General features: G+C 42.7%; 1 protein-coding gene across 7 annotated transcripts in view; it reads left to right on the plus strand.

Annotated features, from left to right (window-relative positions):
• The window catches only part of LOC124038005 (myomegalin-like), a 149,162-nt gene that overhangs the window by 58,668 nt on the left and 78,216 nt on the right, over positions 1–12,278 (plus strand). For all 7 annotated transcript variants that reach the window (XM_046353354.1, XM_046353349.1, XM_046353350.1 and 4 more), the window contains exon 5: positions 7,686–7,762. In XM_046353354.1, coding sequence (XP_046209310.1) covers positions 7,686–7,762 — 77 coding nt within the window. The remainder of the gene's footprint in view (positions 1–7,685; positions 7,763–12,278) is intronic.

Consider the following 12,278-nt stretch of genomic DNA (forward strand, 5'->3'; position numbering starts at 1 on the left):
ATAAAATTGAATCCACAAAAATGAATTATCTACTAAAATCTTCCCACTTCTTCAGTCATTCTATAATTCCAACTTTCCTAATCAGGCTCTGGGGCCTGAGAGCCTGGGACCGCTCGAGACAGTACTCCAAGGAGCTCTTCAGATGTGAAATCTTTTAATCCCTGATATCATTTAGCTGCAGAAACAATTATGTTCATTTTTCTTAGTTTCAATTTGAGCAGTACCATGTACCACCATTGCTATAAAAGAGACAAAAACCACCTTCTTTACATCAAGCATTTCTGGATCCTGTTAGCAGTACTCATGCTGAGTACTCATGTGTAGGCTCACAGGTATTCACTACCATTGGACATTCAGAGATACTCAATCTTTCTACCCTTTTGACAGCTTCCACATAGGAGACTCTCTGAACGGCTCCGATTTTGGCAATCTCAGTCTCTTTCACCCTAGCCGGGCATTCCAAGGACTACACTTCATGGTCTCCACTACGGTTATAGCACTTTGCTCCTTCGCCATTTTCTTCTGCTACACATTCACCTTCATAGTGGTTTCCCCCCACATATCCCACACCTTGGCTTCTCACTTTGACAGACAATACATTGTAAAGGCCTGTATATAGACACTTTGATAGGGCAGTGTCCGCATCCCAGCTGCACACTGATAGGGAGAGACTCCACATAAATAAAAAAACACAAGAACAGACAAACTCTTCTCCTTCATGCCTTTTATCACATCGACCACTCCGGCCGTGTTCTTAAACAGAGCAATGGCGACTTCTATCGAAACTCCTTAAATGACAATCTTGACAGGTGCCCTTCCCCGTAGATCAGGGACAACTGGTGCCCCCTCCCCCCTTTTTGTAGACCCGCGGATCAATTTCCCCACTATGAACTCTTACTGTTAGAGTAGAGGAATACACAAGGTGCAATTTCGAAATGTGGTTGTGCATCAGCAGTTTTTTTTTTATCTTGTTACGTCAGTCACTGACAGTAAATCAATTAGCCCATGTCAGCTAACATTTCTTTGATTGTTAAGTTAGTCTAGCCAGCTATCTAAATTTGTAGTAATCACGGTTGAATTGGTCACTCTCACTCAGATATCATATTAAAAACGGCAAACATTTCTCTCCACCCTATGGAATAATGTATAGAATTGCATTAGATTAGCTGTAAGCACTAATCACTCAGCACTACCAATTTCACTTTACTTAAAGAGTTCTTCAAAATGTTTTGATGGATTCACCAAGGTATATATATATCTGTTTTCTATAAATTGTACTCCTACCAGATACGATAGTCCATTCGTCCTTGTTTCCACCGCCATCAGATTTTTGTTCACCATCTGCTTCTGCCATTCGTTCGCGTCCATCCACTTCCCATAGTCCTCCATTCCGGAAACCGTCATGACTCCAGAAGTCTGTCTTCTTCCTTCTGAGATTGGGTTGGTGGATCGCACCCAACTTTTAAGGTGCGTACACTTCCACCAGCTGTACTAAATTGTGAGGCCAGTCACGGCCTACCTACATGTTGCTCTTAAGAAAGTGAAATAGAGCCCTAGACACTACTTCCCTTCCCTTTCCTCCCCACGACACCACCCCATCCCTGTCCAGCCTCTCTAACCCTTTCACACAATCTCCCCATCTACGTCATACAGTTCACAAAATATCAACACGTGCTCCAACGTTTCCTCCACTAAACACTCATCACACAGACCTGTTTCATGTCTCCCTATCATCCACAATGTGGCATTCAAACCTGTGTGCCCAAACCATAGTCTACTCCACCCAATTTCCTCTCTCCTACATCCCAGACTCCCAACTCTCTTTTCCTTAACTGCCCGGTGCATGCGATTAAAATTGCATCCCACTCCCTTTGCAAAGATCGAGCCCTTTTGCCCGGATCAAGGACTTGACTTCCTTGCGGCCCAGCGGGACCTGAATATCGACCAGTTCTCTCCTCACTGTACTCTTAGCCACCACATCAGCCTCCTCATTACCTTCCACACCCACACGGGTAGGAACCCAGCAAAAGCTTTCCACCACTCTCATCCTCTCCAATTCCATTAGTGCCAAGAGTGTGCAAAGCTGTCATCAAGGCAAAGGGTGGCTATTTGAAGAATCTCAAATATAAAATATACACATTTTTGGTTACTCCGTGATTCCATATGTGTTCTTTCATTGTTTTGATGTCTTCACTATTATTTTACAATGTAGAAAATAGTAAAAAATAAAGATAAGCCCTTGAATGAGTAGATGTTCTGAAACTTTTGACTGGTCGTGTACATGTACATATTACCTCAATTACCTTGACTAACTGGTGCCCCCACACATTGACTCTGTACCGGTACCCCCTGTATATAGCCTCGCTACTGTTATTTCATTGTTGCTCCTTAATTATTTGTTTTTTTTTTAACAGTTTTTTTACTTCAGTTTATTCTAGTAAATACTTTAACACTTTTTTCTCTTCTTAAAACTGCATTGTTGGTTAAGGGCTTGTAAAGTAAGCGTTTCATTGTAAGGTCTACTACACCTGTTGTATTCAGCGTTTCATTGTAAGGTCTACTACACCTGTTGTATTCAGCGTTTCATTGTAAGGTCTACTACACCTGTTGTATTCAGCGTTTCATTGTAAGGTCTACTACACCTGTTGTATTCAGCGTTTCATTGTAAGGTCTACTACACCTGTTGTATTCAGCGTTTCATTGTAAGGTCTACTACACCTGTTGTATTCAGCGTTTCATTGTAAGGTCTACTACACCTGTTGTATTCAGTGTTTCATTGTAAGGTCTACTACACCTGTTGTATTCAGCGTTTCATTGTAAGGTCTACTACACCTGTTGTATTCAGCGTTTCACTGTAAGGTCTACTACACCTGTTGTATTCAGCGTTTCATTGTAAGGTCTACTACACCTGTTGTATTCAGCGTTTCACTGTAAGGTCTACTACACCTGTTGTATTTGGCGCATGTGACAAATACAATTTGATTTGATGACTCCTTTCTATGTGCACTAAAATTACGACCAGTTTCTCTAAATTGCCCTGTGAAAGCCTTCCACTATAAGATCTTATTTTATCATTTAGCTAGTCATGTAGGCAATAGATCAAACTTTCAAATGATGCCCACCTGCCCAGATAGTGATTTTTGTAACGGCACGATTTTTAGATTGCGTAAAACAACAGTAAGTGTGTTTTCTCTAGTTCCTCAACGCCACAGCTAGGAGAGCTCCAAAAAAAATAATCTTATAGTTGAAGACACTTCTTTGAGTCATAAAAGTGCACTGAAATGATTTAGGTACTGGGCACACTTTGGAGAGGTGTGTGGCCACTTGGAGACATTACTTAGTCCTCTTACTCAAACCCTTGTAATTGTTTTGTCTCATGTTGCATCTGCCCCACACTTTCCAGGAATATTCTTATCATGTCACTAAATGTATCCAGATATTTTTTAACAAAAGAAAATGCGCCGAAATGTGCAGTTAATGTTTAGATTCAGTCTTGTGATCTGCCGTGTCCTCAACTCTGGTCTAATCATTTTCCCATAATCTTCAAAGTGTTTTTTCATATTTATTATGTAAAAAAAACAAAAAACATTTCAATTTAGCCATATCCATATAGGCCCACGATAAAGGGTTAACATACACATTGTAATCCCAAAACTCATTAATAATCATCAATCCCAAATACTTCGACATCTAATGATATGTCAGGAGAAACGAGAATGAGGCACTGCTGAACTCCTATAGTGAACTACCTTAGTTTTGTCTACATTGATATTCAGCTTTGATTGTTCACACCAGTTAAAAAACTTTTTTTTTCAAATATATTGAAGCTCATCTTCAGGTTCAGAGATCAATACAATGTCAGCTGCATATAAAATAATTGTTTAGACAGACACCTTTTCCTAGCGCTTTGATGACCAGAGTGAGATCATTAATATACATTGAGAACGGAATGGGTGATAAAATGCAACCCGTTTCATACTAATGTCAAGGGGAAATCAGTCAGTCAGGCGGCCATTGACTTGAACACAACATTTCACATCGTCGTACATGGAGATGAGCCATTTCAGGATGTTACCATTCTAACCAATTGGCCCCAACTTGTCCCATAACATGTTTCTGTCAATGTGCTCAAAGGATTTAGAGAAATCTATGAAAGGACAGATGGTGGATTTGTTTTCTTCCCTCCCTTGTATCTATGTTTGTGGGTTGAAGGTGGGGATGTGGTCCGGGCAGCTTGGTTTTGTTCTGAAAACATTTAGCTCATCTGCTCTGATATTGTTGCTTTTAGCTCAAATGCAGTTCAACAGAACACAACAAAATAGTTTATACACAGCAGTTCATGGGGACCCTTTTGTCTCCTGACTTGGGCGTAGGGTTGATGACGCCGTGTCCAGAACAAAGCAATAACCAAAGAGCTTGTACAGTTCTGGCCTTTTCATAACTTCAACAGGTAACCCATCATAGCCGTATGCTTTACCATTCTTAGCAGACTCACTAATTGGCTCATTTAAAAGAGAGACAATGTGCCAGAAGAGGATTGGCCACCACATAGCCTGGTTCCTCTCTAGGTTTCTTCCTAGGTTTTGGCCTTTCTAGGGAGTTTTTCCTAGCCACCGTGCTTCTACACCTGCATTGCTTGCTGTTTGGGGTTTTAGGCTGGGTTTCTGTACAGCACTTTGAGATATCAGCTGATGTACGAAGGCCTATATAAATAAAATTTGATTTGATTTGTGCCTTGAGCCACTAACACTGTCCTGTTGTACTGTGATGGGCTGTTTGGAACAGACTGGCAAAGTCAGTTCTCCGTATGTCTAGTACTAGTCTAGTGTGCTTATGATTGCAAGTTTCTTTTGAGCTCTAGGACTTCCCAGGGGATTAACTGTCGGCGTTCACTAGCCACACCAAGTTTGTTAACATGTTGCCAAAAAGCCTTTGGGTCAGATGTCTCTAGTTCTTGAATGTTCTCCTGTTGTTCTCCATTTCCACAGTAAGGTGAGCTCATCTGACCACCAAGCTTTTTATTTTATTTTTACCTTCCTTCTCTTATTAGACCTGCCAGGCTTAATCTCAATGTCCCTGTGGGGGATCTGGTCCCCCATCTCCTGCTTTACTGTATCACAGAATGGAGTCTAGACAGAGTCCACAGTCTGCTGATTAGCAACTGTGGCCTCCAGCTGGGCAACACAGTCATTCAATGCTGCTTCACATACATTACTTGTCAGAAAATTTGGTGATGGTAGAACCTTCCATGTCTCATTGGACAGTGGGAAGGGGGGGAATGCTGGAACTGGGAGAGCGATTGAGCATGTGGGACACGAATGGTCCGGATCACTCTTGATGGATCAATGGCAGAAACACAGGGTGCCTGGGTGAAGAGGTCCCTGTTCATAATCACAGCAAAGTCACTGAACCAGTCTAAATTCTCATGGGGGACCAGTATATAAACCTCAACAGATAGCCCCTTTGATGATACACATGTTAAGTCATTGTTGCTGTAATTCCTTCCTTTTAAAATGCAACAGTTTGCACTAATCAGGAACTCTCCGTGAGAGTTGTGTGAGTAATCCACCACGTTCCGTTCTCCAATTAGTCCACCCCCTCAATATAGCCTCGGCACAGAACAAAATCACCCAACCTCTCATACCTGTATACATGGCTGAGTAAATTTAGCAGACACTATCACCCAGAGAAATTTAGAGGAACAACTCGGGTCAAGTGCCTTGCACATTGACAGATTTTTCTGCTTGTCGACTCGGGGATTCAAACCAGCAACCTTTCGGTTACTAGCCCAACACTCTTAACCACTAGGGTACCTGACCCCCTGAAGACATGGTTTGACTGGAGATGTTGTTTAGCTGTTAGTTTAACCCATAGGATGCCATCCACTGAGTTATCAATAATCTCACACTGATAATCCAAACGCAGTTCGTCTCTGATGAAAAGGCCTACGTTCCCTGAACCAGTATCCCTGAGATTTGAAGGTTGTGAGGTCGATCCCTAGCCGAGTCATGCCAAAGACTTTAGAAATGGGACCGATGTGTCTCTGCATGACACTCAGCATTAAAGGTGCAATATGTCACTTTTTGGGCGACCTGACCAAATTCACATAGAAACGTGAGTTAAAGATATGTCATTCTCATTGAAAGCAAGTCTAAGAAGCTGTAGATATGTTCTATGTGCTCAATTTCTATGCTTCCAGTACTTAAAGTTTAGTTTCTGTAAAATGTGTCTTTTATATTCAGTTTTGTACACCAGCTTCAAACAGCTGAAAATACAATATTTTTGTTTATGCAAAATATATTTCACAGCTGTTTAGATGGTACAATGATTCCCTACACTATATTTGCTTGTTTTGTCACATAATCTGAAATAAGGCAAACTATTAGAATTTTAGCAACCAGGAAATGGCGAAGCGATTTCTGCGTAGTGCAGCTTTAAGGAGATAGATTGGGTTTAAGGCCCTGCGATAGACTAGCGTCCTGTCCAGGAGGTGTACTTACATATCAAGCTGCCTCACGCTATAGAAACAGAAGATAGGCACCTTGCCTTTTGAGATATTCCGGCTCATGCAAGGCTACTTACTATCTATCCCCATCCTCAACGGCCTAGCAAGCCACAGAGCCTACTACGTGCTCGCCAATGATTTACTATATATACACTAGATGACTGACAGGGAGAGCTGTCAGTCATTTTGAGAATCGAATCAGTAATTCACAATAGCTGGACTCTCTAGAGGCTAGAATGTCACCGTTCATTTGTCGGCTTTCAAGCCGGGCTCACTCGCTCAGAGGAACAGGTAATCAATTATTTGTCTGGATAGGCCAGAAGATGTGACACGTCACTCCCTATGCAAATGCGGGGTCTGAGACCTTTACACTTCTTGTCAGCTCCAGTTAGAGAGTGGAAAGGAGAGCAGACAGATGGGGCTTTCTGGCATTATAAGGCATGGGACCCTACGGCATTCACAGAGCGCTTTGTACACCAAACTCCCAGGGCCCTCACCTCCTCCCTGTAGGCTGTCTCGTCATTGTTGGTCATCAGGCCTACTATGTTGCGTGCAAACATGATTGAGTTGGAGGCGTGCGTGGCCACACAGTCATGGGTGAGCAGGGAGTACAGGAGGGTGCTAAGCACACACCCTTGTGAGGCCCTTGTGCTGAGGATCAGAGAAGTGGAGGTGTTGTTTCCTACCTTCATCACCTGGGGGCGGCCTGTCAGGAAGTCCAGGACCCAGTTGCACAGGGCGGGGTTCAGATCCAGGGTCGCGAGCTTAATGATGACCTTGGAGGGCACTGTGATGAACAGCATTCTTACATAGGTATTCCTCTTGTCCAGATGGGATAGGGCAGTGTGCAGTGTGATGGCGATTGCTGAAGGGGGTGGATTGGGGGTTGGGGAGAACTAGTGCTCATATCCCTCTCTTCTATTTAGAAACCTGCGTCACTCTCAAATCCCACAGATATGGGTCGGCACGTGTACTTGGGGAGACACTCATTTTGCATACTGTATTATGAAGCTTATCTGAATTAATTCATGCCTCATACACATCAGTTACATTATTATTATTATTATTATTATTATTATATTGAAATTGAACATGCATCTAATGAACATGCACAGCAAAAACGTTTCTATGTTACATATTATTAATCTGTGTTGTGACGTTACCTTTTGTTTTTATGCAGAACATTGAATTGAAGGTAGAAGTGGAGAGCTTGAAGCAGGAGCTCCAGGAGAAACAGGAGATTCTGGACAAGGCCCCGTGAGTACACTACCATGGCTTGTAATTGTCACAGTGTCCTTGCACAGACAAATACCACAATACAGCCTACTCACTTCACAGTTTATCTCTATATTCAGACTAAGTTCTCATACCCCCTTTACAGACCTTCTGTACTGTATACCAGGGGTCGGCAACAGCCCACAAGTGATTCAAAAAAGAAGAAGAAGTTTGTGGTAAAACAAAAAGACTGTAAAATCATCAGGAATTCAGCTAAAAATTTAATTTAGGAAATCTGTTTCCAAGTATTCTCATGAATAAAAATAAATGTGATTGTGTCTCAATGTAATCAAGTTACAGATGTAGGATCCTAATTTGATCACTAGTTTGTTGCTGAGCATGAAATGCAAACTTGTAGTGTATTCAAGGTTTAGAAGGCTTCTAATTTTCACTTTAACATGTCAGACTTGATTTGCCCTAATGAAAAATGCATAAACCTATAATGTATCAACCTATTCATTTTGTTACGTAACAGCATTATTCTAAAATTGATTCAATAAAAAAAATGTCCTCATCAATCTACAGTCGTGGCCAAAAGTTTTGAGAATGACATAAATATTAATTTTCACAAAGTCTGCTGCCTCAGTTTGTATGATGGTGATTTGCATATACTCCAAAATGTTATGAAGAGTGATCAGATGAATTGCAATTAATTGTAAAGTCCCTCTTTGCCATGCCTCTTTGCTCAGGAATGGCAGCAGGCAGGTATGAGTGCATCTACATGCACAGTGAGGCGAAGACTTTTGGAGGATGGTCTGGTGTCAAGAAGGGCAGCAAAGAAGCCACTTCTCTCCAGGAAAAACATCAGGGACAGACTGATATTTTGCAAAAGGTATAGGGATTGGACAGCGGAGGCCCGGGGTAAAGTCATTTTCTCTGAAAAAAGACAAGGTTAGCACTACCATCAGTCCTGTATCATGCCAACAGTAAAGCATCCTGAGACCATACATGTGTGGGGTTGCTTCTCAGCCAAGGGAGTGGGCTCACTCACAATTTTGCCTAAGAACACAGCCATGAATAAAGAATGGTACCAACACATCCTCCGTGAGCAACTTCTCCCAACCATCCAGGAACAGTTTGGTGACGAACAATGCCTTTTCCAGCATGATGGAGCACCTTGTCATAAGGCATGGCCAGGAACCTCCCCAGACCTTAATCCCATTGAGAACTTGTGGTCAATCCTGAAGAGGCGGGTGGACAAACAAAAACCCACAAATTCTGACAAACTCCAAGCATTGATTATGCAAGAATGGGCTGCTATCAGTCAGGATGTGGTCCAGAAGTTAATTGACAGCATACCAGGGCAGATTGAAATAAAGGGTCACTGAAAATATTGACTCTTTGCATCAACCTCATGTAATTGTCAATAAAAGCCATTGACACTTATGAAATGCTTGTAATTATACTTCAGTATTCCAAAGTAACATCTGACAACAAAGACATTGAAGCAGCAAACTTTGTGGAAATTAATATTTGTGTCATTCTCAAAACTTTTGGCCACGACTGTACACACTTAATGACAAAGAGAAAAACATTTAAAAAATAAAATAATTTTTGCACGTAAAAAAAATAAATATATTTTTTACCTTATTTAAATACAGTACCAGTAAAGAGTGTGCTGTCATCAAGTCAAAGGGTGGCTAATTTGAAGAATATAAAATATATTTTGTAAATTGAAATGCATTCCAGGTGACTACCTCATGAAGCTGGTTGAAAGAAGAATGTGCAAAGCTGTCATCAAGGCAAATATAAACTGTATTTTGATTTGTTTAACAATTGTTTGTGTTACTACATGATTCCATATGTTATTTCATAGTTTTGATGTATTCACTATTATTCTACAATGTAGAAAATAGTAAAAATAAAGAAAAACCCTTGAATGAGTAGGTGTGTCTAAACTTTTGACTGGTACTGTAAGTTTTCAGACCCTTTGCTTTGAGACTCGAAATTGAGCTCAGGTGCATCCTGTTAACATTGATCATTCTTGAGATGTTTCTACAACTTGATTGGAGTCCACCTGTGGTAAATCCAATCGATTGGAAATTGTTTGGAAAGGCACACATCTGTCTATATAAGGTCCCACAGTTGACAGTGCATGTCGGAGCAAAAACCAATCCATGAGGTCGAAGGAATTGTCCGTAGAGCTCCGAGACAGAATTGTGTCGAGGCACAGATCTGGGGAAGGGAGGTGACCAAGAACCCGATGGATTCTCTGACAGAGCTCCAGAGTTCCTCTGTAAAGATGGGAGAACCTTCCAGAAGGACAACCATCTCTGCAGCACTCTACCAATTAGGCCTTTATGGTGGAGTGGCCACACGGAAGCCACTTTTCAGTAAAAGACACATGACAGCCCTCTTGGAGTTTGCCAAAAGGCACCTAAAGGACTCTCAGACCATGAGAAAAAGATTATCTAGTCTTATTGAACTCTTTGGCCTGAATACCAAGCCTCATATCTGGTGGAAACCTGACACCACCCCTAAGATGAAGCATGGTGGTGGCAGCATCATGCTGTGGAGATGTTTTTCAGCGGAAGGGACTGGGAGACAAGTCAGGATCGAGGGAAAGATGAAGGGAGCAAAGTACAGAGAGATCCTTGATGAAAACCTGCCCCAGAGCTCTCAGGACCTCAGTCTGGGGCGGAGGCTCACCTTCCCACAGGACAACGACCCTAAGCACACAGCCAAGACAATGCAGGACTGGCTTCGGGACAAGTCTTTGAATGTCCTTGAGTGGCCCAGCCAGAGCCCGGACTTGAACCCGATTGAACATCTCTGGAGAGACCTGAAAATAGCTGTGCAGAGACGCTCCCAATCCAACCTGAAAGAGCTTGAGAGGATCTACAGATAAGAATGGGAGAAACTCCCCAAATACAGGTGTTCCAAGCTTTTAGCGTCATACCCAAGACTCTAGGCTCTAATCGCTGCCAAAGGTGCTTCAACAAAGTTCTGAGTAAAGGCTCTGAATAATTTTGTAAATGTGATCATTCAGTTTTAGATTTTTAATACATTTGCAAACATTTCTAAAAACCTGTTTTTGCTTTGTTATTGTAGCTTATTGTGTGTTGAAAGATGAGAAACATTTTTGAAAAGGGCTGTAACGTATCAAAATGTGGAAAACAATCGAGGGGTCTGAATACTTTCCAAATGCACTGTACATTTTCCTGTTGCTGCAGGACTATTTTCCTGCTGTAACAAACTGGCTTAAATTGAGGTTCAGTTGTGGTCAATTTGAAGTGTAGAAATTATTCTAATTATGTTGGGCCCCGACCATCCGCTCCGACAAAAATCTGCCCTCGTTGCCTACCCCTGCTGTATACCCTCTCCAATCAACCCCTCTCCGAACATCACACTCTCACCTTAAAGTAGAACTTTCCCACTTTCATCACCTTTCTAGACTTACTCATTGTAAAACAGTCATTCCTTCATTAGTACGGCTTAATGGATGTTTTCTTTTACTTGTACTAAACCCCATGGCGCCCCCCTACTAGCACTGACCTTGCTGACAACCACATATCAGTCGTAGTAAGTACATTTCCCCCCAATAAAGTAGTTATCTTAAGATAAACTGTAAGTCACTCTGGATTACATTTACATTTACATTTAAGTCATTTAGCAGACGCTCTTATCCAGAGCGACTTACAAATTGGTGCATTCACCTTATGACATCCAGTGGGACAGTCACTTAACAATAGTGCATCTAAAACTTAGGGGGGGTGGGGTGAGAGGGATTACTTAACCTATCCTAGGTATTCCTTAAAGAGGTGGGGTTTCAGGTGTCTCCGGAAGGTGGTGATTGACTCCGCTGTCCTGGCGTCGTGAGGGAGTTTGTTCCACCATTGGGGGGCCAGGGCAGCGAACAGTTTTGACTGGGCTGAGCGGGAGCTGTACTTCCTCAGTGGTAGGGAGGCGAGCAGGCCAGAGGTGGATGAACAAGTGCCCTTGTTTGGGTGTAGGGCCTGATCAGAGCCTGGAGGTACTGAGGTAATTTCCCCTCACAGCTCCGTAGGCAAGCACCATGGTCTTGTAGCGGATGCGAGCTTCAACTGGAAGCCAGTGGAGAGAACGGAGCAGCGGGGTGACGTGAGAGAACTTGGGAAGGTTGAACACCAGACGGGCTGCGGCGTTCTGGATGAGTTGAAGGGTTAGTGGGCTTTTAATGGCACAGGCAGGGAGCCCAGCCAACAGCGAGTTGCAGTAATCCAGACGGGAGATGACAAGTGCCTGGATTAGGACCTGCGCCGCTTCCTGTGTGAAGGGTCGTACTCTGCGGATGTTGTAGAGCATGAACCTACAGGAACGGGCCACCGCCTTGATGTTAGTTGAGAACGACAGGGTGTTGTCCAGGATCACACCAAGGTTCTTGGCGCTCTGGGAGGAGGACACAGTGGAGTTGTCAACCGTGATGGCGAGATCATGGAACGGGCAGTCCTTCCCCGGGAGGAAGAGCAGCTCCGTCTTGCCGAGGTTCAGCTTGAGGTGGTGATCCGTCATCCACACT

Source organism: Oncorhynchus gorbuscha, linkage group LG06 (genome assembly GCF_021184085.1).
Source record: "Oncorhynchus gorbuscha isolate QuinsamMale2020 ecotype Even-year linkage group LG06, OgorEven_v1.0, whole genome shotgun sequence".
Taxonomy (NCBI): domain Eukaryota; kingdom Metazoa; phylum Chordata; class Actinopteri; order Salmoniformes; family Salmonidae; genus Oncorhynchus; species Oncorhynchus gorbuscha.